Source organism: Nylanderia fulva, unplaced genomic scaffold, assembly GCF_048542155.1.
Source record: "Nylanderia fulva isolate GAGA-0341 unplaced genomic scaffold, ASM4854215v1 Scaffold34, whole genome shotgun sequence".
Lineage (NCBI taxonomy): Eukaryota > Metazoa > Arthropoda > Insecta > Hymenoptera > Formicidae > Nylanderia > Nylanderia fulva.
The window spans coordinates 2,275,398-2,299,649 of record NW_028190411.1 but is presented as its reverse complement, the minus strand read 5'-3'; the positions used below and the strand labels follow the sequence as shown (position 1 = coordinate 2,299,649).

Below are 24,252 nucleotides of genomic sequence, written 5' to 3'. Positions count from 1 at the left end.
AAAAGGATGTACGTAATTTGCAACATATTTTTTAAAAGCAACTATGTGTTTTCATTATAGACCAATTGATTTATCTCATTATTTCGCGCAAAAAACTATTAAGGTATGATTACCAAAAACAGAATAATTTACAAGATATTTTACATTTTATGCCAAAAAAATGGTAAACTTCAAATCTTTATAACTTGAAAGGTACTTTATAAAAAGACACTTTATTATAGAATTTTGAAAAGCTCTTGAGATAAACTACAAGAATATGCAATGAAAAATAAGTGGTTCCATTAAGAAATTGAAAGTGACCTTCAAGCAACTATTCAAGGTCAAACTAATGACATCATTTTAGGTTTTGAAAAGCTCTTGAGATAAACCACAACAATATATAATGAAAAGTAGCAGGTTCCATTTAAGAAATGAAGGTGACCTTCACGTGACCTTCAAATGACTTTTCAAGGTCAAATCAACGACACCATTTTTATATCCTCCCTCATACTCAAAAAGCTTTTGTTCGAAGCATGTTTTTTCCATCCTGCTTGCGATACGAGATATTTACGCGCTGATTAAAAATGGCTCACCCTGTATACACATAAAACCCGAGTGCATCGACGTCGCGTGCGTTATGCGCCGATATTTATTAGCATCATAGTTGAATGGCGCCTTTGATCACGATGTTTAGAGCGCGCGCCAAAGGCCACATGTGAGAACGATGGACGGAAGTTGAAGTTCGATCTTCCGCCCTCTCTTTTTTTTTTTTTTTTTTTTCTCCGCGACGACGTCTCTTTATGTAGATGCGGCATACCTTCGGTAAAAAGTTTTTTAATATTCTTCCGTTCTACTCCCGCGTCGCGAAAAATACTTTCGCAAAAAATTGTCCCTTCGCAAAGGAGAAAAAGGAGGAGAGACATTCGCATAAAAAATAAAAAAAATAAAAAAAAAAAAAACCGTCATCTCCGGCGTACAATATCCTTTACGTCTCCTTTATAATTCCTGTAATTTTTGTAAGTATATCCGTCGGCCGCGAAATGTGATGTTAATTCACGACGAAATTAAATTCGCGTGTATCTCGAAAGACCCCTTGAGAAAAAGAGAGAGAGAGAGAGCCCGCGAATAATTCTTCCTCGTTTCATAGCATCGCGGAACGCAAGGAAAAAGAGTGCGGAACGCAGAGAAAAATGCATTTTATCCCGAGTGCCAAGTGTACAAATTGTTATCTGTTGATTGCAAACGAATTAATTAAATTCTTCACCAGGATAATATAATGCAAGATTAAATTCACCGGATGCTCGAACATCAAAACTGCCGGTAACAGTCTCCTTCTTTTTTAATATGCGAGAAACGAGGAGGAAATCGCGTGAAAAATGCGTGTTCCGACCAATAATCGTCCGTTGGGTGAAAATTACGCGCGCATTTCAATATTTCCACATTAGCGGCGATTAATAGCGCGGATAACGTGGATTTCAAAATATTTTGAGTTCCCAATATTTTTGTATGCGTTATCCGAGGTATAATTCGAACGTTTGCGCAGAGCGATAAGGAAAGGGAATAAAAATAATAACAATAATAATAAAAAGAGAGATCGAGAGAAAATGAAAAAATTCGTCGTATTCGGGGGAGCTAATAACAATTTTCAATATCGCGATGCTTCCCGTTGCACGTATGAAAATGCGCTTTTACTGTTACATCGACACTTGATATTCTGAATGCACGATGGTAATTTTAGTTTGGAGAAAAGTACAAGTATTTACGCAATTTCTTGAATATTTTACTCAGTTTTTAATTAATTCTCGACGTGGATACTGCGAATTACTTTTTTTATAAAAAATCTATTTTTTCTCTTCTCTCTTCAACTCTCTTTTATGTATTAATATATGTATATTAATATTAATATTATATATATATATTAATATATTATATTACATTTTATATTATATTAATATATTAGTATAATATAAAATGTAATATATATATATATATATATATATATATATATATATAATATTATATATTATATTAACATATTTTAGAAAATATTAACAAATTAATATTCAGCTCGAAATATAATTCATAATTGTAACAAAAGGCCTCTAAACGAGCAAATTAATTAATGAATTTAATATTAAATCGATATTATTATTAAATAGATTTACAATAAATTCAAAGTTAATCAATTTGCTCGTTAGAGGCCTTTCTTTACAAATATTAATATATATTATATTAATATTAATATTTATGTATTAATAAATATTCCTTAAAAAATGTAAAGAGCTAAATAAGTGAGTGATAAAAATAATTTCAAAATACACATTTAACAATAAGAAAAAGTTCGAATATATATATTATATTAATATATATAATATTAATATCAATATTGATGTATTAATATATTTCTTAAAAAACGCAAAGAGAAAAATAAGCGAATGATAAAAGTAATTTCAAACTATATTTAATAAAAAGTTCGAATAGAAAAGTTTCCGAAGGACGGAACCGTGATATCGCGTTATCGTAATCAGAGTCGTTCGAATTTCGTATCAGAGATGATTCAGTATGCTGAATACGTTCATCAAACTGAAAACGAAGGGACGCAAACGAATAAATGTCCCTTATTGAAAAAGCGTATATATATCGCTATGATTGCGCGCGAAACCAGCAGATGATGACCAGAAAACGAGAGCAATTTTCGCGGTAAAAACCAAATATAAAACCGTATATATCTCGTCCCTTTTGTTCGCCATACGCGAGTATTATCTGGATACTGAATCTTGCATCGGTCGACACAGAGAAAAAGAGAGAGAGCTACATAGATCGTTCTGTCATTCAACGCGAATAACTCATTTAACGAGGAGGGAAAAAAATCTCGCGCTGTGATTCTTCCATTCAGCCCGCACATTTCGCTTCATCGATTTCAGCCGCGATCGGCGAAGGGCACCGCGGCTCCGCGATAAAAGAAAATAATAAAGAGGATCCGATATAGGATAGGAATACGGGATATATACCCTGTTTGCGTTCCCGATAGTCCGATAGAGCGCGAAAACGGCATTAAGTAACGCGTCGTTCGCGCCGATTACGACCGATTCCGGCGCGTTGCAAAGGGTGTCCGATAATCGTGATTGGCAATTACGCTTCGCGAAAGAAAAAGAAGATTAAAAAAAAGAGAGAGAGAAAATAGAAGCGCCCTAGGAGAGCACGTCGTCGTCGCGGATCACTATAGCGCGAGCGCGAGCCCGCATGCAAATTGAGGCTTAATTTGTTCGTTAGCGCGCTTAGCCCATCGAAGAAAAGTTAAATTAAACTAGCGGAAATTCCGCGGCCAACTTCGTCCGCATCTATCGTGTACCTACGTGCAGGTCTTAAAATCTGAGAGTGTTCCACCGCAAGCGTGTATATGTTTATATTCGAGTCGAAATAATTGGGGGAAAAAAAGTTTCTTTTAGTTATATCCGAAACGGATATTTAATATCCGTTTTACGAGCGATTAACAAAGATGCTGAAACCAGTACATGTATAATATATCACCTCTACTATATCTAGAATAGTATATTGTGTATCAAGTGCGGAAAGTTGACAATTGGTCACGAGTGCGGGGAATGGACGCACGAGCCGAAAGCGAGTGAACAATTGTCAATCCGCACATGATACACATACTATTTTGTATTACAAGTGCAGGCAAAGTGGCTTTGTGCGCGTTTTCTGTGCGCGAGGTGGCCGATCGCACGCCGCCATTTTGCGACGGCACGGTGCGGGAATAGCCACGTTTAATGTCATTGCCCACGGCTGAAGCCGTGGACAATAACTTTGAACGCGGCTCAGCCGTAGGTAATGGCTTTGAATGCGGCTTATTCACTCACCGCGTCGCCGCTAGATGGTGGCGTGGGAAATCGGTCGCTTTCCGCACAGAAAACACGCACACAAAGTGCCACTTTGCCTGCACGTGTAATACAAAAAATTTAGTTAATTCTTATTATAAGTATTATTATTCAATACTGTCGAGTAAATCTTTTATTTGAAACCAATAATATTTATTTGATGTGAAAAAGATTTAGTTGATGTAAAAAATTAATTTGATATATCAAATAAATTTCTCAAATATATTAATATATAAATATTATCCTCTTTAAGGATATCAATATTTATATTAATATCCTTTTCAAAACAAATAAGTATTTATTATTGATATAAGGAAATTAATTTGATATATCAAATAAATTAGAAATAAATTATATTATAGATATATCAAAAATTTATTTGATATATCAAATAAATTTCCTTATTCAATAATAATAAATATTTATTTGATATATAAGGAAATTTATTTGATATAAGAACAATATTTATTTGATATAAGATTTATTTGTTTTAAAAAGGATATTAATATAAATATTAATATACTTAAAAAGGATAATACTTATATTAATATCCTTTTCAAAACAAATATTTATTTGTTTCAAATAAATGATTCATTTGACAGTATTGAACTAAATATGTATTAATTTAGTCTTTTTTTCAGTGTAGATACTTGGACTTTTTCGATATTTTTTTCGCTTGTGAATGTATCGCTGAAAAAAATCCATGTACTTTTACATGGAGATTATACTTGGTCAAACTGGAAAAATTATCACTGTAATTTTTTCTCCATATTTTTTAACGTGAAAATACATATCAAAGTGAAAATATATGTAAAATTACTATTTTAAAGCATTTGTAATATTAAATTTAGTATTTTTCCGTTTTATTTATAACGTTATTTTATGGCATTTATGCTATAGTATTTTTTATGTGTAATTCCATATGTTCAGTGGAATATGTTTAATCTTGAAAATATATATTTTCTATGAAATTATATACATATAATCTGTAATCTTCCATATATGAGTAGCATAATATTGCATGATTATATGCTGAGTCAAAAAAACGCCGAGTATAATCATGTAATTTTACATAAATATTTTTCAGTGTAGTATCCACAATCTATCTTTTATCTCATGCAAAGTATGAATTATTAATGTGTTTCACAAATTATAAAAAAAAGCAACTAGATCACATACATTATTCTTTAATTTATCAATGGTGAAATATATTTAATATTATCAAAAATTAATATTAAATTTATTTTAAATAAAAGTTTATTTATTTTAATATTATTAAAAATAAGTTCTCAAATTCTGTTTCGAGTTTCGCGAATCCTATATATATGCATATGCGACTAAAGTTATTTTCCTATACGTATATATTTAAAATAAACTTAATATTGATTTTTTCTAATATTAAGTTTACTTTAAATAATTATTTTTAATTATTAAAAATAAATTTAATATTATGATGATTAAAAATAAATTTCTTCACATCTGTTTGCGAGTCTCGCGAATCCTACATGCACACATCAAGCTCATTTTTTCGTGAACCATTTTTCCTTCTTACGCGAAGAAAGTGATAATATATGCGTCCCGGGTCCTACGTATGTTTTTTAGGTCCGAGAATAATTAAACGCTGAAGAAAATTTTTACGAACCGAGAGAGAGAGATATTTTCGCAGCGTGTAACAGTCTCGGCGCGAAATGAGAAAACGTTGGTTGTATCTCCCGGTGGGACCCACGGCGGTGTACATCAAGATACACACCTCGTATACGCGGCATCCGGACGTTCTCCGCAATGTAGCCCGCAGAGCCCTGACCCCTTAGTATAAAGTGCTAAAAAGGAAAAATCTTTCCTCTCTCTTCGCGTCGATATACGAAGAAGCGGGAACGATCGCACAATGCGGCGAAAGCAATTATTTCCAACCGCGCGCACCTCGAGACCTCGTGAACGGAAAGGCAAGCCGAAACGAGAGCTGCAACCGAGATGTCGACGCAACGAGGACCGGCGTCACGCGATTTCATCTCTCTCGAAACCCGACAATTTACACGCCCGCCCTTCTTTGTGCGCCAGGATTAAGGGTGGATTCGAGAAATTTCGCCGATTAATTTTTTATTTCTATGTCACATTATATGCACGTACAGTAGAAAAATTTGTGTTTTATTCTTGTTAAAAACGGTCCCATTAAAATTTTTGGGTTCAATATTTAACACATTCGTGTGTTAATTTAATATATATTACTGTTCTATTAATTGAAACTTAAATGTTAAATTATTAAAACAACTGAAAAAATATAAAAATAACACAATGTGCATCTATTTTTAATTTTGCACAATAAATATGTTTATTAGCGACAAGATTTTTCTGTTAAAATTTACAGAAAAAAATATTAATTTTCTAATTTATAATATAAGTGGGAATGATAAAATTTAAACTTAACATCTCTTTTTTGGTAATTTTTACATTAAAAGTATGTTAATTTTACACAAAATTTATTTAGAATTATTTAAAGCTTTGCATTTATTTTGTGTTAAAATAAAAATATTTATATTAATTGAAGTCGATTATCTTAAGAGTGTTTTCTTAAAAAAAATTTTGAAAAAAGATTTCGAGTTTTTTATTTTTTTTTTATTTTTACGAAACCATTCTATTCTTTTTATATATTTTAATTCCTTCCAATATTATGTATAAAAAATTATATAAAGGTAAGAGGATCAAAAAATGAAGTTTACGAGATATTTAGATTATTACTTTAATTTGACATAATCTTGCATAAATTATGAAATATCTCGTAAAATATTTCTTAAAAAAAATTATACATAATTTCCGATCCTTATAACTTTTTATGCAGAATGTAAGGAATCAATTTACGTAAAAAATAGGGTGGTTCCATCAAGAAAATTATATTGACCTCTGACATTAAATCTGAAGGCAATTCTGAGTCACGATGTTAAATGTCCCCCTTAGAATTTTCATATAACTTTTTTTTTTTTTTTTTTTTTTTTTTTTTTTTTTGACAATGAATTGGTCACTTTGTTTACGCGAGTATTACAGGCTTCTACGCACTTTTATCCGACTCGATATGCATTCGCAGTTGTGTTTCGAATATGGCTATCCACGCAGGGACACGCATTGTTTCCGCTGAAAAAGGAACGCGATGATGCCGCGAAATTATGGAAAACCGCGATGTATAAATCTTTTTTTTTTTTTTTTTTCCTTTTCGAATACGCGAATGCTCTCCCGGAGATATTAATGGCGGATTGCAAAATTATTCGGGGCAACGATCCATTGTTTACGAATACGCGAACGAGAATTATCTCTTCGAAAGAAAAATGAAGCCGAGAAAAATTGATTTAAGATTCGAATTTTTCATACGCAAGTTTGAATTGCGTATTTATTTTTGCAAAATAAATATTGCGCGCTTATAAAAATATATTTGCATAGAAAAACGGCAGAAAATATACTTGTTTATGTCATACAATTATGGAATGTTATTATCTGGTACAGGAAATTCTCTCCTGTTCATATCAGACGTGAAGATGTTAAATTAACTCAATATTTTGCAGAAATTGTGACAATATAGAAACACGTGTCTCTTAATGTAATAACGTAATAACGTGAGATTACTGAAGATAAAGTCTCATCTGCTCGGTGTATCATTAGTGCAATTATATCTTCAAGCTTTCCAATATCCAATTATTAGTAGAACGTAATATAATAATTAAAGGTGTCTTTTTTGCTTTATTTAACCTCTTTAGCATTTACGCTCATATAGCTATTTTTCTATTATATTTCTTACGCGACTTTATGTTTCATATGTAGTCAATTAATTAAGAGAAAAAATATAATTAGAAAAAATGTATTACATATTCCTTTCAATGTAGCAATTTAGTTCGTTTGAATAAAAATATTAATTAACAAAGTTTAGATCTTCAAAAAAAGGGAAAAGCGATACGAAATGTTCACGGAATACTAATTTCACATCATAATTTTTCTCGACATTTCCATATATTTATTATGTAAAATGCATGTTCCTAGCAACAAGCTATTTCATTCAGCACTATTATCTGACTACTATCACAGTAGTTGAATTAGCATATTCATACAATAAAACGTTGAATCGGGCATCAAATCTCTCAACGTCCTACTATCGAGTTAAAATTGCAAATAAAATCGATAATCTCGATAAAGAAGCTCGTAATTGCAGTAGAATTTGCGTATCGTGAATCGTAAATTATCACGTTCTTCCCTCTCGGAGGGAGCTAAATCGCAATAACAGCATGCAAATGATAAACAGAGAACGGGGGAGAGAGAAAGAACCATTAAACTCGTCAAAACCAACAATATGAAGCTTATCGATTAATTCTTGTCGCGTTTTATGGCCGTTTCTCCACAAGAGAAACTGGGTAACGCGCAAGGATCGTTCGCGTTTAACCGTGACGCAACGAAGCGCGGTTTAATTACCATACATTACCTGCATTTATCTACCAATTACACGAACGCGAAATGTAGAAATCGTTTTCCCAGCGGTGCGACGCAACGATCCCGCTTTTTTTCTGCCAACACGAAAAATCGTGTATTGGGAAAAAAATGTGTATTTAATTTCCGTTTCCCTTTTTTTTTTTTTTTATACGCGACCGCGTGTTTTTGTAAGCAGGGTGTCTAGTGAAATTTGAAAATAAAATTTAAGGACATTCGCATATTTCAAGCAAATTTGCACGATTTTCCAATAGCATGATGAATATAAGGAACCGAATATTTTATTTATTTTATTTTTATCAAGTCGATATATAAATTGCACGTTTTAATGAAAATTAATATATTAAAATTTAAGGACATTTAAAGGAAATTTGCACGATTTTCCAATAATAAATATGATAAATATGTATAAGGAACCGAATATTTTATTTATTTTATTTTTATCAAGTCGATATAAATTGCATGTTTTAATGAAAATTAATATATTAAAATTTAAGGACATTTCAAGGAAATTTGCACGATTTTCCAATAATAAGTATGATAAAGATGTATAAGGAACCGAATATTTTATTTATTTTATTTTTATCAAGTCAATATATAAATTGCACGTTTTAATGAAAATTAATATATTAAAATTTAAGAACATTTCAAGGAAATTTGCACGATTTTCCAATAATGTAATGAAGATGTATAAAGAAACCGAAAATTTTATTTTATTTATTTTTTTATCAAGTCGATATAAATTGCACGTTAATGAAAATTAATATATATGCATTACAAATGTTCGATATATTTTTTATATATTATATTTAAACTTTTAAAATCTACAGAGAAAATTTTTCTTAGAATTTACCCTGAAAATCATGGAACAATATGATAATGGAAGAGTTTTATAAGAGTTTCTCTGATTAATAATTACGCAATAAAAATATTAATACTTTTTTATTGTGATAAATATTTAATCAGAGAAATTCTTATAAAATTCCATCTCACAATTACCATGATTTTCACGTGAAATTTTAAGAAAAAAAATTCTCTTATGCGCAACACATTTTTGAATTCCGTATAAATACAAAATATATTATATATATTATTTACGAAGTAAGATTAAATATTTTTTACTCGAATAGTCTCACATACTTTTTTAGCTAAATATTTAGAAGCAACAAAAAAAATTTTTTAAATCTACGAAAAATTCAAATACATTTCCAGATTTTTAAAGGAGAAATAAAATTCCAGAATATTTCAGACTTCAAGGATTTCAAGGATGACTAGACACCCTGGTAAGGAACAACGAATTCGCGAGCGAATGCAAAAAAATTGTCGCAAACGCAAATTTTGTCCAACAATCGAGAGAGATACCTTAAATAAACAAATTTCATTCGACGCGTCATGATTAATGAATAAATCGATTAATTATTTTTCAAAAATGGACGAACGTACTTATTTTAAACAATTAAATTATTTATTTTAATATCTTTAATAATAGGTATATTTATTTTATTATTTTCATTAAAAGTTATTATTTATGAATATTTGTCCTTTCTAAAAGTCTCCAATAAAGTAAATTATATAATATTTATATAAAACATGAGATAACTTTGTAACATGAAAATTGTATCGAAAATGATAAATCATGTGTAAAAAAAAAAAAAAAAAAAAAAAAGATATATATGTTAGAAATATTTTCTTATAAAAGATAGCTTTCATATAGTATATGAACGACCTGCAAATATTCTCAGACATTGCTATTCACAGAGATTCATTAAGGATTCCACACGATAATTATCTAGTCGTATAGATGTGCGAGTTTCTATTACACTTCGTATTGCCCCTATAATTACGCGAATTATGTATGTGCAAATCGAATTGACTAAAGATTGAAATGCGGCAAATATAGAAATGAGTATAAAATTTATTAAACCATAATATAATTTCACAAAAAGTCTGTGAGACTATTCGAATTAAAATTTAACACCCTGCATTCCTATATATTCTTCGCAGTAAAATATATATATGTTAAATCATTTCAGATGTAAATTCACTTTGTGCAAATAATATTATTTAGGGAAACGAATCGAAAATAACTGCTGAAGGTATAATTTTCATACACTTCTGCACACAAATGAATGTTTTATGGATGGATTATTCAAAGACAACAATATGGTTAGATCTAAAAATGCCCGTTATTTCTGTAAATCATATTTACGAAAAAAATAAACATAACACACACATTCCAAAATATCAGATAATTGCAATCGATAAATGGCGTTTCAATTTATTCTCGGATTTCCGACAATTCTGTTAGAATCGTCTGTAAGGAATATCAAATAATTCCCGATTTAATTATCGAACTATTAAAGATGATAGAGAAGACAGGATAAATATAATAAAGGCAATTTAAACTCACCTTAAGGATGCTGGTCTTTTGATGTTCCCTTTTTGTAAAATTGTATATAGCATTCTCATTAATTTTTACTTCAGTCATTAAACGCGGATTCAAAGAATTCAATTTCGAAGGGGTTTATTTGAATATTTATGAATAAAAATAAATATGTAGAGACTTCGAAAAAATAATCTCTAATTTCAATAGTATACTCTCTTTCTAAGAAAATATATTTCGAGCACACATTCGAGTAAACTATTAAAAAATTTTTCTATTCTTTTCAAGTTTATTTTTAAATATACCAACTTCTAATTTAAAATCGAGTTAACTTGGGAAGAATTTAAATTATAACACTTGGATTAATTTGAATAACCAAGATATAAACGAAACAGTATATTTTCGTCTCGGTTTTATTTATGGATAACGAATGTAATGATTCATCTCGGTAAATGCAAAAGTAGCGTAAGCTTAAGCTTCATAAATAAAGCGCAATATCAGGGTGTCCAGCAGATTCGATGAAAAAAATTTTCAGGGAAAAGTCAGGCTTTTTCAGATTTTCCAAGACCAGAAATTAATTTTTTCCCTGACTTTTTAGTATTATATTTTTCAAATATATCATTTGCATATATCCATATGATAAATCAATTAAATGTTAAATCATGAAATCCTTGAGATATTTTTGTTAACAATGAAAAGGTTCGAAAGTTAAAAAAAAAAACAAAAATTTAAATCAATCTACATGTACGATAATCGAAACAAACGTGTCACTATAAACTATTTAAATGATCATCTTTTTTATTTATTATATATTATATCAAATTTCATTTTTAATATATTTTAACTAATTATAATACATATATTTGAATATATTTAATAATATCTATTATCACAACAAAACTTTTAAATAAAACATTTTTAATAAAATTAATGTATTAATTTTTAATAAAAAAATGAATTAAAATGAAGTTCTTGAACAATATTATAATTCTTGAGCAACATTATAATATATTTTGAAATATATAATACATTAAAATAAAATAACACGACGATAAAAATATAAATTAACGAATCGATTTTTAACATGGAAAAATTAGTATACTGGGAGTCAAGGAAAAGTTATATTTATTTAATAAAAATTTTTTAATTATTACGACAGATGTAGAATAATGGAAAAAATCCAGATAAATAATAATTTCCTGACTTTTTTCCCAACAATTCTAGATTTATAAAATTCCCTGCACTAAAAAAAAATTTGTTAAATTATCAAATATTTAGTTGAATACTGTCAAATGAATCATTTATTTGAAACAAATAAATATTTCTTTGTTTTGAAAAGAATGTTCTTATATCAAATAAATATTATTAGTTTCAAATAAATGAATTATTTGACAGTATTAAAATAAATATTTATAATTAAGAATTACCTAATTTTTTTCCGTGCAACAATACCCGGTTTTCCAGATTTCATATTAAAAAATAAATATTATTATTAAGTTTCAAATAAATGATTTATTTGACAGTATTGAAATAAATACTTATAAAAATTAACTAAATTTTTTTTCAGTGTATGTGTATTTAAGCTTTTTTTATATTTAACCTAAGCCTTGTGAAAATAAAATATTTATATTTGTTTTAAAAAGGATTTTCTTATATCAAATAAATATTTTTCATATTAAATAAATATTAGTTTCAAATAAATGATTAATTTGACAGTATTGAAATAAGTACTTAAAAAAGAATTAACCGAATTATTTTTAGTACGTGACAATACTCGGTTTTCCAAGATTTCCCTGACCGCTAGACACCCTGAGGAAGAAATGTGCTTCGAATTTGCGCGACACAGCCGCATATATACTTTTTCTGTTCGCCCGAAAATTCGCGGGATAGAGAAGGGAAAAAGCCACTCGATCCTTCCCTAAGTATATATATAGGGCTTCTATATAGTAGTTGCAGTTAGCCCGTATAAGGGCTGCGCGGCTTTTAGTTTACGCTCGTGTTAATGGTTTATTGACGCGGACCAGCGGTGGCGCGGACCAAGTTCCGACGTTTCTTCGGTGTAAGAAGATTACAACGTAACTTTGTGCTCCAAGTCGACACGACGGGCACGTCATCTCTACGTGGAACTTCTCCATCGACTTGGCGCGATTGAGATACGCAATGGTTGACGCAATCTCGTTATATATATACGTTTCTCGTTGAAAACAATTCGAAATATCTCCGGAATGAGTTTGGCGCATGTCAGAACACCCGCAGTTATTGGAGAGAGAAACAGTTTCGCGCGTTCTCTCGTAATGTATAAATTATTGACGGAAAAATTGTCTTAAAACCGCAAAGTTTATTTCAACTTCTCCCAAGTTCACTTTTCGAGCACTCCATTCTTCGTGAAGTAGAATTCACGATATATAGATGAAAAAGTTTGTTAAATCTTGTGATTTTTCCTGTTATTCTATTAATGAAATAAATAAATTGATTTTCTTATTGTAGCGGAATAAAAAAAATGAGAGAGTCGAAAAAATAAAATAATACGAAAATTATCACACTTTTCGACGATTGCAAAAATCGAGCCGAGGAAAACATTATTTCTCTCATTTTGTTTATTCCGCTAATAAGAAAATCATTTTTCGAAAATTAGTGTCTTCTATATTATTAATTATCTCCCGTTCATATCGCGTGAATTCGCGGTTTTAGAACATTGGCATCTTTTTGAATTCCGCCGATCTCATTCCGAAGATGCGATTTATCAAGAGAGAAGACAGCGATCCCGGTTTTTCATTTAATCAGCAAGAATTGTACACGTTGTACACGTTTCCACGCCATTTTTCTTATACGAAGACGCATCGCTTCCTTTTTACCATCGACTCGTCTCGAAAAAAAACAATGTTTCTTTTCCGAGTTATAAGTGTGCGATGAACAAAGCTCATCGATTTTCCTTTTTTTTCAGTTTTAATGCAAATTTTCCAAGCGTGCATAAAAAATAAAACGCGGAAACAAATTTCCACATAATTTATAACCCAAAATTTACATATGAATAAATTATTAATTTTTCAGGGGAAAAGCATATTTGATGAAAATTACAAAATAAAATCGAAAAGGCAATATTATAATACAAATTTTGAAATATTGTTCAAATTTATCCGTATACTATCGTAATTCCGCATATTTACAACAAAAAAAAATTGTAACTCAATATACAGGGAATACAATTTGTTTCCAACCACACTCGTATATATGTATATATATACATTTGTCTGTTTATTATTTATGATATGCATCTGTAAAGCAGGTGTTCACGATTGCGTATTCATAAGTGATTCAGATTCGTATACTGGTTACTAATTTTCTAACCGTCATTTATTCGGTTGTAAATTTATGGAAAGTATTTACGTCGCATTTCATTCATGTATATATATACACTTGCTGCGAATTATTAACGCAAACGCGTTTCTCGCAAAATTTTGATGGAAATTATCAAATGAAACAGCAAAGTGTTATACCCGCGCATATTATATACATTTAATTATTTAAAAAATAAAACGCCCTCACTCCGTTTCGAGAGCTCTTACTGCGTAAAATTCACTCGCAAAATTCCAGATAATACACGGCAACAAACTACCTTTTTTATATATCCGGACATGGCAAAAAAAAAACCTACGGAGAGGAGGAAACAATTCATTTTCGCTCGATGCGGAATTCATTTGGAAAAATGGCGGCTGGGATCGCGGTCCCCTTTGTTTATCGGCTCTTTGTGCACTCACCGATTTCGCTGACGGAGGAGGAGCGCTTCGAGGATATCCCGAAGAGCCGCATGATGCGACGTCGAAGACGACGAATATCTCTCGGTGTTGATTTCAGCTGCCGCTCTCCCTCGAATATCACCAGCTGCTGTCACGAGGTTACAGGCCGCCGAGTCCGTCAACGACTCACGCGCACACACACGCGATATACGTCAACGCGACACGCACACGGAACTCGCGCGCACCGGTGTCGAGTGCGGGCGAGACGAGAAGCCGAAAGAGCCTAGAGGTGAGAACGGGATGACGAGGTAAGAAACAGGTGAGGGAAAGGCTGATATATCTCGGTCTCAGTCTCGGAGAACCGCGCCGTTACAATAATGCCGGCACTCGCAGACTTTTCCTTCCACGGCGAGCAGGATCCGAGGTGGATTGCATCACCCGTTGTGTCTTTTTATTATTCCGCGACGTTGTCTTTATCGCGTTGTGAATCGTCCTGCGTAGTGTAACTCGAGGCGAGCGATAGAGAGATATAAGCCCTCTCTTTCCTCCCGACCTGTTCAAGGACAGAGGCGCGCGCTGCGTAGGATAAATAAGGACGAATTCCCCTTCGTGGCGTGTTTTGTAGGCCCAGGGGTTCTTCGACGGCGGAGCTGAAATTAGAGGAATTTCGAGGATTCATTTTTAGTTTTTTTTTTATTTTTCACACGTTATATGTACACCAAGAACAACTTAGTTAATTCTTGGAAGTATAATTATTTTAATACTGTCAAATAAGTCATTTATTTGGAACTAATAATATTTATTTATTATATGAAAAATATTTAAAATTTTTACTTGTTTCAAATAAATGATTCATTTGACAGTTGAACATTGAACTAAATATGTATTAATTTAACAAATTTTTTCAGTGCAGTAGAAAAATTTATGTTTTCTTGTTAAAAACGATCCCCATTAAAATTTTTGTGTTAAATATTTAATATACATTCATGTGTTAATTTAACATATTACTGTTCTGTTGATTGAACTTAAATTATTAAAACAACTGACAAAATGTAAAATAATTTTCTTTGGACCATTTGGGACATGTGATATCTGTTAAATTTCACAGAAATTGTTCAACTGTGTGTACATTGAAAAGAAAAAAATTTGTCAACTTGACTAAATATTATTTTGTTCGTATAAAAATATTTATTAAATATAGCATTTTAAACATCTAACAAAACGTATATTTCATTTAAATACTGGCATATGTTCAATTAAGAAAATAGTAATTTTGTTGAAAGGTTTGGTTAACAGATTTTTTTTCAATGTATGATGAATCACAGTTTTGATCGATCGACGAGAGAAATATTTCTTACGGCGCGTTTTTATTCACTGATCAGTGTTTGTTAAATAAAAATATATATAGATATAATCAGAAAATAAAGTTTTAATGTCGTCTTATCTTTCAATAAGATAATAAAAATATGTATTAACAATTATATTTTAGAACTGTATTTATACATAAGCAATCTTAGAAATATTATTGAGAAGTTATCGTCACATAAAAATTTTATCTTTTATCTAGATATATTTACATATTAAATATTATATATTAAAACGAAATCATTTTCATCTGATCTAAGATTATTTTATATTTATGTATTTTCGCCTAGCTAATTTAAAAATCATCGAAGTACAACACACACTGTTCCCGATTAATCGTTACGTTTTCTTTTCATCAAAGTGAAGTGAGGCGCGATTGATCGAAACTTTTGCCTTTGTCGCCGTGAGTATTCTCTCTCCTCCTCTCTCTCTCTCTCTCAAACCTTCTCCCTTGATGAAAAGCTTGTTTTTCTAAAGAAGGAAGTTCGGGAAATTAAGTTTACCGGAGTTTAACCCCGAAAGAAAAGTTGAAAAACCTCTCTCTGGTTACGAAGTAACCCTCCCGTAGTGGTACTTTCCGCAAACGGACGCGAAAAGTTAACTCTCACCTCTTCCCCAAAGATTGAGTTCCCGACGAAATTTCGTAATCGAGAGCGTCTGACAGAGAGAATTTAGTTGGCCGATTGATTTCGCGCGCGAACGCGAGATATTCACTCTCCGGCGAGAATCGAAAGTTTACGATTAGAAACCAAACGGATATGAATTGCGAATTGGCTTCGAGTCAAATCGATAATCGCGAATCAATCTCTCTCTCTCTCCCAACTATATAACTCGAAGAGAAACGACTGTGAAATTCTTATGTTCCGTGACGTGTCCGATAAACCGCCGACTTCATTCCGAACACGAAAAATCATCGTAACGATCTCGATAAAAAACCAGAGGAGAAAGTAAACCAATATATATATGTATATAGTCAAATGGAATCGCGATCAAAGTTTCGAAATAAATAAAAATGGGACGGTAATAACCTATTATCTTACCTCGAGTCTTTTACTGCCAACACTTTCGGCCAATATCACACAAAATAAACTCCCTCTCGTCACAAACAAAAATTGGTATCACGCAAAACAAAGGTACACAAGTATAACTATATATATAAATATTTTCGCCTCTGGCAAAAATAAAAAATTCCGCGATTAATTGGTTCCGGTGAAACTTTTCTCTCGAAAAACTCGCGCTCATCCACAAAGAGTTACCTCGACGGCGTCCCGCGCGCGACTGCGAGTGCCGCTCACGGAATCGGGACTCCCCCTCTTCGTGCGCAACTTCACGCCGTTCACGCGTCGGCTCTCTCTCTCCTTCCGATTTTCTCGAGAGAGAGAGGCCAAAGACGTCTAACGCGATCTCGCTCGGAAACACGCACAGACCTTCTTCCTTCGTGAGGTTCGACCTACGTAAAGGTGTATTATACTTATATATATTGCTTTGTATACTTTCGAAGCGACGACGCGATCGGCGGAGCCGAACATTGCGCGCGCATGCGCGCGAAAAGCAACCGCGATGCTCCGCTGACCGCTATGTTTGTTTCCACCCTCGCTCACGTCACGTCGTAGTTTATGCGTCTCCGAGCCTACGACGTGCCACCGTCACAGCCTGGCTCACCCTCCTGCGAATATAAGGGCTTCCCTACCCCGGAAAGGGGAGAAATTGCGCGCTTCGTAGGGCAGCAGGACACGGTGGCGTCGTTAGATATCAGTGTTTCTCAATACGTTTGTTTGATAAAGAAGATTTATTTTAGAAACTGGAACAATCCGAGTTTTCCGATGCCCTGGCATTTTTCCTTTAAAATGACAATTGATGTGTTTCGAATTTAATTATCGACTTTCAATACGTATACATAAATAAATATTTTTCGTCAATACATATTTGAGTAAATGTAATTTGTTCGATTTGCGTTGTTTGGAATGTCAACTGGCTGGGTTGGGCAGATGTATCTTAGGTATCTTATCTGAGAAGTATCTGAGATACGCGTATTTAAATATGTATATCTTATTTAAATATATATAAGGATCACAAGCTGATGATCGAAACGTCGATTTCATGAATAAATTTGTCCTAGATTTGGTCGCTTAAATTTATCCTTTAATTGTTCTACTATAGTAATTTAAAAATTTAATTACGTAATTTATTTATTTTACGCAGAAACTGAATCTGCTTAAGAAATTATTGCTCTGATTTTTCATATAATTTGAACGTAATGATTCTATGCATTGTAAAATGATGCTAATATTCATAAATTATTAATATTTTTGTCATCCCTTTTAAAATGATGATTTATGTATATCGAATTTAATTATCGACTTGCAATGCGTACAGGAATAAATTTTTCGTAAATAAATATTTGTATAAAAGCAATTAATTTATTTTTTTAATGCAGAAACTGAATCTGCTACAGAAATTATTGCTTTAATTTCTTATACAATTGAGCGCAATATGATTCTATGCACGCTTTATTATTTTAATAATATGATTATAGCGATTCTTTTTTCACTTATAAAATGATGCTAATATTCATAAATTATTAATATTTTTGTTATCTCCTTTAAAATTATGATTTATGTATAGGTATTGAATTTAATTATCAACTTTCAATATACGCGCACGAATAAATATTTGCATAAAGACAATCTCATAGACTTTTTTTATAGAAACTGAATCTGCTTCAAAAAATTATCGCTTTAATTTTTTATATAATCTTGTTTAAACGCAATGATTTTATGCATGGTTCATTATCTTAATGATGATTACTTTTAACTTTTTTTTACTTATAAGGTAATGTTGATTATATATATATATATATATATATATATATATATAAATATTTTTCATAAATAAATATATAAAGAGAATCTCATGGATTTCTTTTTTTGTAGAAACTGAATCTATGGTCTAAAAAAATGATCGCTTTAATTTTTAATATAATCTTGTTTAACTAATATTCAAATAAATTATCAGTTTTTTAAAATAAAATAATATGTTTTCTCTTATTTCCATCAACAAATTGTAATCAAGCATATTAGTAGTAATATTATAATAATATATGTATATTATATCTCATTATGTTTCGCGCATTTTAATATTTAGAAAGAGACGAAGAAGTTAATTTTAATATTTATTATGACAATGCTAATTCTCTGTTTCTCTTCATAAGCAATAAATAAAAATTTAACACACACACACACACTATAACTGGTTCTGCTTTAATAATAGTTAAAAATAACCAAAGAGAAACTCGTCGCTTTTTATTGTTCATGAGATGTAAATTATTCTCTGATTTAGAATTTATAACAATATTGCACACGTATATATATATAATCACTATGTTCAAACACAATTTAAAAAAAAATGAAACAAGAACGACCATTTTTTTTAACAGATTCAGTTTCTCGAAATACATAAATCACTGAACTCTATACATACTAAAGCGAGCTCTGACGCTTCAAATGCGATTGATGCGATGAGATAGCGACATCGGATATCTTGTCTTTTTTTTCGGTGTAAAGTTTCATCAAAAAATTTATCTCGCGCGCGTTCTATAAAGGAAAAAAGTCTCACTTCGCTCGCACGTTTACTTATAACACACGGATGATCTTTTTTAACAAGGGGCTCTTTGTAGATTATCTTGTTTCAATTTCCGTCGCGTTCGATGCTTTATCGTATTCCTGAGTGGACTAGCAGCCGTGATTGTAAATTTGTAAATAAAGCGGCCGACCTCGCTCCTTCACCATTCTTTATACATGACGCGTTTATAATTTATATACCTGATTTTCAAAAAACAATTGCTCGCACAGTATTATCTCGACAGTACTAAAGATTAGTTCGAACTCATCGCGATTCTTATTTGTTTATTATCTGTATAATATTATTAAAAAATCTTGTTAGCAAATCTATTGTCTAATCGATATTACAACTGATTTGCTAATAATTATTAATAACAATTTTATATAGAATATTCGCGTGTTTTATATTATATCTACTATACATAGCCATTAATATCACATTTATTCTATATACATATAAATACTGGACAATATTTTAAAAGTATTAGAAAAAAAATTAGAAAAATTTCATACTTTTAATAAAAATTTAACTTAATCCAAGCCGTTTTGCGCTGCTTGAGAATTAAAAGCGATAATATTGAAATATTTCAAAAAAGAATAGCAACTACTATTTTAATAGCAACTTGAGAAAGTTAACTTAAAAATAAAATCATCAGCCATATTTTTAAAAATTATACAGTCAAGGAATGCAAATTATTCACTTTTAATGCTATTTAATGAATTATAAATAATTTTTTTGTGAGATATAAATATCAAACATTACATTAATACAATATTATTTTATTCCTAAATAATAATTTAATTTCTACTAGATTTTTCATGTCGTTTTTAAAATCACAATAATAAAAAATAAGGTAAGGAGTGTTCAATTTAATGATTTTTCTCCGATTTTTTGAAAACTCACATATTTTATGTACACACATTTCGAGTAGATTCAATTTCCATGTCCCGAAATATATGAAATACCTATGAGTTAAAAAAAATCGAAGAAAGCATCATATCATATTAAATATTTACCCTTTTCGCGAGCATTCATGAGATTGTACACAAGTAAGCAACACATTATACACGAAAATTACTAAACATGTTGACTTTCGGTTCTGCTGTAGTTGGTCCGTATCTGGAATTCCAAATTTGTATTACAAATAAGTTTGCAAAATAAAATAAAATACTTGAGTTTTCAAAAAATCAGAAAAGGAATTCTACTAAATTAAATTTTCTTCGTCTCATTTTTTATCCTAATCGAAAATATTAGTTAGAAAATTAGACAATTAGGACAATATTTCGAGTATACACAGGGTATAATATTTAAGATAAAATAAAATAAAAATAATATTATTAAAAAAAATGTACGAATGATTCTGAAGAAGACTCCGGATTTGAGATATCTTAAAGTCGGGTGTTAATCATTAAAAAAATTTTTAATTGTAAAAACTACAAACAAATTTTATTAATTTTTTAATTCACTACAAACGAAATTATTGTCACTACAAATAACTATATTTATCTCTTAGAGAAGAGAAATTATTTATGACTCAGCTCATTAATATAGATGAATGCGTTCCATACTTAGTTATGTATAATTTTTAAAATATGTCTGATAATTTTCTATTACAAAAGTTAACTATCTCAAGCTGATATTAAAACTAGTTCTTACTTCTTTTGAAATATTTCAATATTACTTTTAATATCTTGAATCAAACAGCACAACTTGTATTAAAATTTGAAATTTTTTACTAAAATTATGAAAATTTTATGTATTTTTTTCATTAGTTTAAGGTATTTATCCAGCTTACAAGCTGCATTTTTTAAAAATACAGACATCAGATAAAGTATTTTTATAGATTTTGTGATTCTATAATATACGTGTTTTTGACAGTCAGCGATTTTGCACAGTAAATACAATTCGTAACAGAAATATTCTTAAAACTGAATATACATAAATTAATAGAAAAATAGTATCAAGATTAATAATTAAATGTGTAAAAAATATGTTAAAAAATTGTGTTTCTATATTTATTATGTATTTTAAATACTTATATATATGTATAAATTTCTAATTATTAAAAATAAAAATATTATTACTCTATTACATATTAATTATACATTTACATTTTACATCAAGAGAACAAAATTAAAAATAAGAATGTTAAATGTTTGATAACTTTTAAAAGTTTCAAGAAAGTTTTAATGTATTATATTAATATTTACTTTATTCCTTTATAACTATTATGAACACTGTCAAGTTATTGTATAATTAATGACAGAGCATGGATTAAATTTTCACAGCGATAATATCTGTCATACACGATTTAATGTGGCAATTAATTTCATAAATGTTTTCATAAATCTTCTGCGAAATTCATAACGAATAATAATACGCTTATACATCACCTAACAATACGACAATTTAAGATCTATCCGAAGGGATATTTATACGCGATTTCTTCCTTGATTTGCCGCATTAATTAAAATCCAAGAACCCGAAACTGCGTTTCTGGCCAGCCAATTGAAATTACGCGGGAGAACTGACTAGCAGGGAAATTTTAATTTCCACGAAACTTTTCAGATGTATGCAAAATGGCACGAGAGATGTAAGTTCAGCAAGTTTTCATTTATCTGTGAAAATGGATTTCAAAGATGGCATCGCACCATCTCGTGAATGTAGATTCCCTGCTTTTGCCGCAGCCCCAAATTGATAATTAGCTATGCTTATAAAAAATGTTCGATTTAAATCGAGTGCGAGGCAAATTGACCCGCATAAATTATCTGACTCCATTCACATTTTACCTCATTAGCTAAAAATAGTTCCATTTAAAGGCACCTCCTCTATATCATTTTAAAAGTAATTATTCTGTCATCAATCTCGATATTATTTCCCTATCTATTCAGTTTTGACAGCAAAATATTATATATACAATAGCCTATTTGTCTCTTGCATCCTGAATATCCTCCTGAGTTAATTATATATAAAATGATAAAAAAGATTTTAAAGCGATTGTTGTTTAACGAATATAAATAAATAAACTAAATGTATAATCAAATATCCTACATAAAATTTAATAATATTTTGTATTTTACATTTTTTACATCATAAAGATAGATTATATATACAATGGAAACGTAATTATTTTCCGCGATACCATAATAGACATTTAATATTTTACTAAAAAGGGTGAAAGAACGAAAAAGATTTTATTTTTATTTTATCATTATAAATTAATTATAAAATACACTTTATGTATTCACGTATATATATATATATTTGTATTAATGAACGTAATATTGTATTACGACATATTATATTTTTATGAGATATATTATATAGACAATTTTTTTTATATCTTCTAGTTCTTCCTTTCGCTATCCACTATTATAATCTGGACATTATTGCATTTTCAGCAGAACTCAGAATGCAAGAGACGGCTTTTTAACGTTTTATATCGCGCGGTGATTTATGACGCCGGTAGGAACAAAAAAAAGCGATCATCTGCGAATGAAAAAAAGTCGTTAAAATGAATTACCTTTTACATAAACTTCAAACAAATGTCCAACTATCCCGGCGTTCTCGCAAACGCGGTAAAACGCGGAGACGCGTCACATCGCGGTCATCATACACGAATGTTACACACAGTGGGAGAACAAATGTAAAATTTCAAATTAATTCTTTCTCGCTGCCATTTCGTTTAATTTTGTCGCCCGCCACGACAGCGGCAGCGAGTTACATAATCGACGATTAAAAGGTAAAGAGCTTCCGTTTACGTTGGAACGGACGTATGCAAAGGCTGCAAGTTTCGAGGAAACAGGTCAAGCAACTTTGCCCAGTTTACCTCGGGCTTTTCACCGATTTTCTCCAACTGGAATTGGTAATGAAGGTAACTATGACGCCACGAGGCCTCTGCGGAGACGCAGCGACATGTAATTAATTTTACAAACGATAGCGATATGGTAAAGGACCGAATATACACAACATATGACTTCTAACAAAGGAAAAAAAGAATATACTCTAATGATGCAATATATATATATATATATATATATTTCAATTCTTCAATATATGCACACAGTAGGAAAATTTGTTTTCTTGTTAAAAACAGTCCCCGTGAAAATTTGTGTTAAATATATTTAACACATTCATGTGTTAATTTAACATATTGCTGTTGTGTTAATTGAACTTAAATGTTAAATTATTAAAACAACTGAAAAAAGGTTTTTAATTTTACACAATAAGCATGTTTTGTTTCATTAGTGACAAGATTTATCAGTTAAAATTTACAGGAAAAAATATTGATTTTTTATTTTATAATATAAGTGAGGATGATAAAATTTGAAATTAATAGATATATTTTTAGTTAATTTTACATATAATTTATTTTAAATTATTTAAACTTTTGCGTTTATTTTGTGCTAAAATATTAACACAGTATTGTTTGAGTCTTCATTAAACATATCCATATTATATTAAATTAACACAAACATGGACTGTTTGTGACATATATGATATCTGTCAAATTTAACACAAATTTTTCAACTGTGCATATTTCTTTAGAAAATTTGTCGATGTAGGACAAATAAATTTGAAGAATTAAAAAGCTGAGAATTGATTGGCATCTGTGTTCGAGGGATGATAAAAAATTGAGATGATTATTTATAAATTTTTTCGAAACGCAAGAGAGATGTCGCGCAATTAATCGACATCGACTGGTTTAGACGCGCGAATCGATAAGTTTCATTTTACCGAAAAACGAGGGAGATGCAATCTAAATTCCCGCCAAAAATTTGCACTGGAAAGTGTCCCGCAGCTTCACGCGAGATTTGTCGCA

At 30.4% G+C, this 24,252-nt stretch overlaps 1 protein-coding gene across 2 annotated transcripts in view; it reads right to left on the bottom strand.

The window, feature by feature from the left end:
• The window catches only part of Lapsyn (Leucine-rich repeat activity-regulated protein at synapses), a 156,848-nt gene that overhangs the window by 123,428 nt on the left and 9,168 nt on the right, over window positions 1-24,252 (bottom strand). The window contains exons 1-2 of one of the 2 annotated variants that reach the window (XM_029305237.2): window positions 16,850-17,106; window positions 14,466-15,094 (exon numbers count right to left, since the gene is read on the bottom strand). In XM_029305237.2, coding sequence (XP_029161070.1) covers window positions 14,466-14,517 — 52 coding nt within the window. In that variant the 5' untranslated portion in view covers window positions 14,518-15,094; window positions 16,850-17,106. Of the gene's footprint in view, window positions 1-14,465; window positions 15,095-16,849; window positions 17,107-24,252 lie in introns of those variants that run through there. The other variant, XM_029305238.2, reaches the window with a different exon arrangement.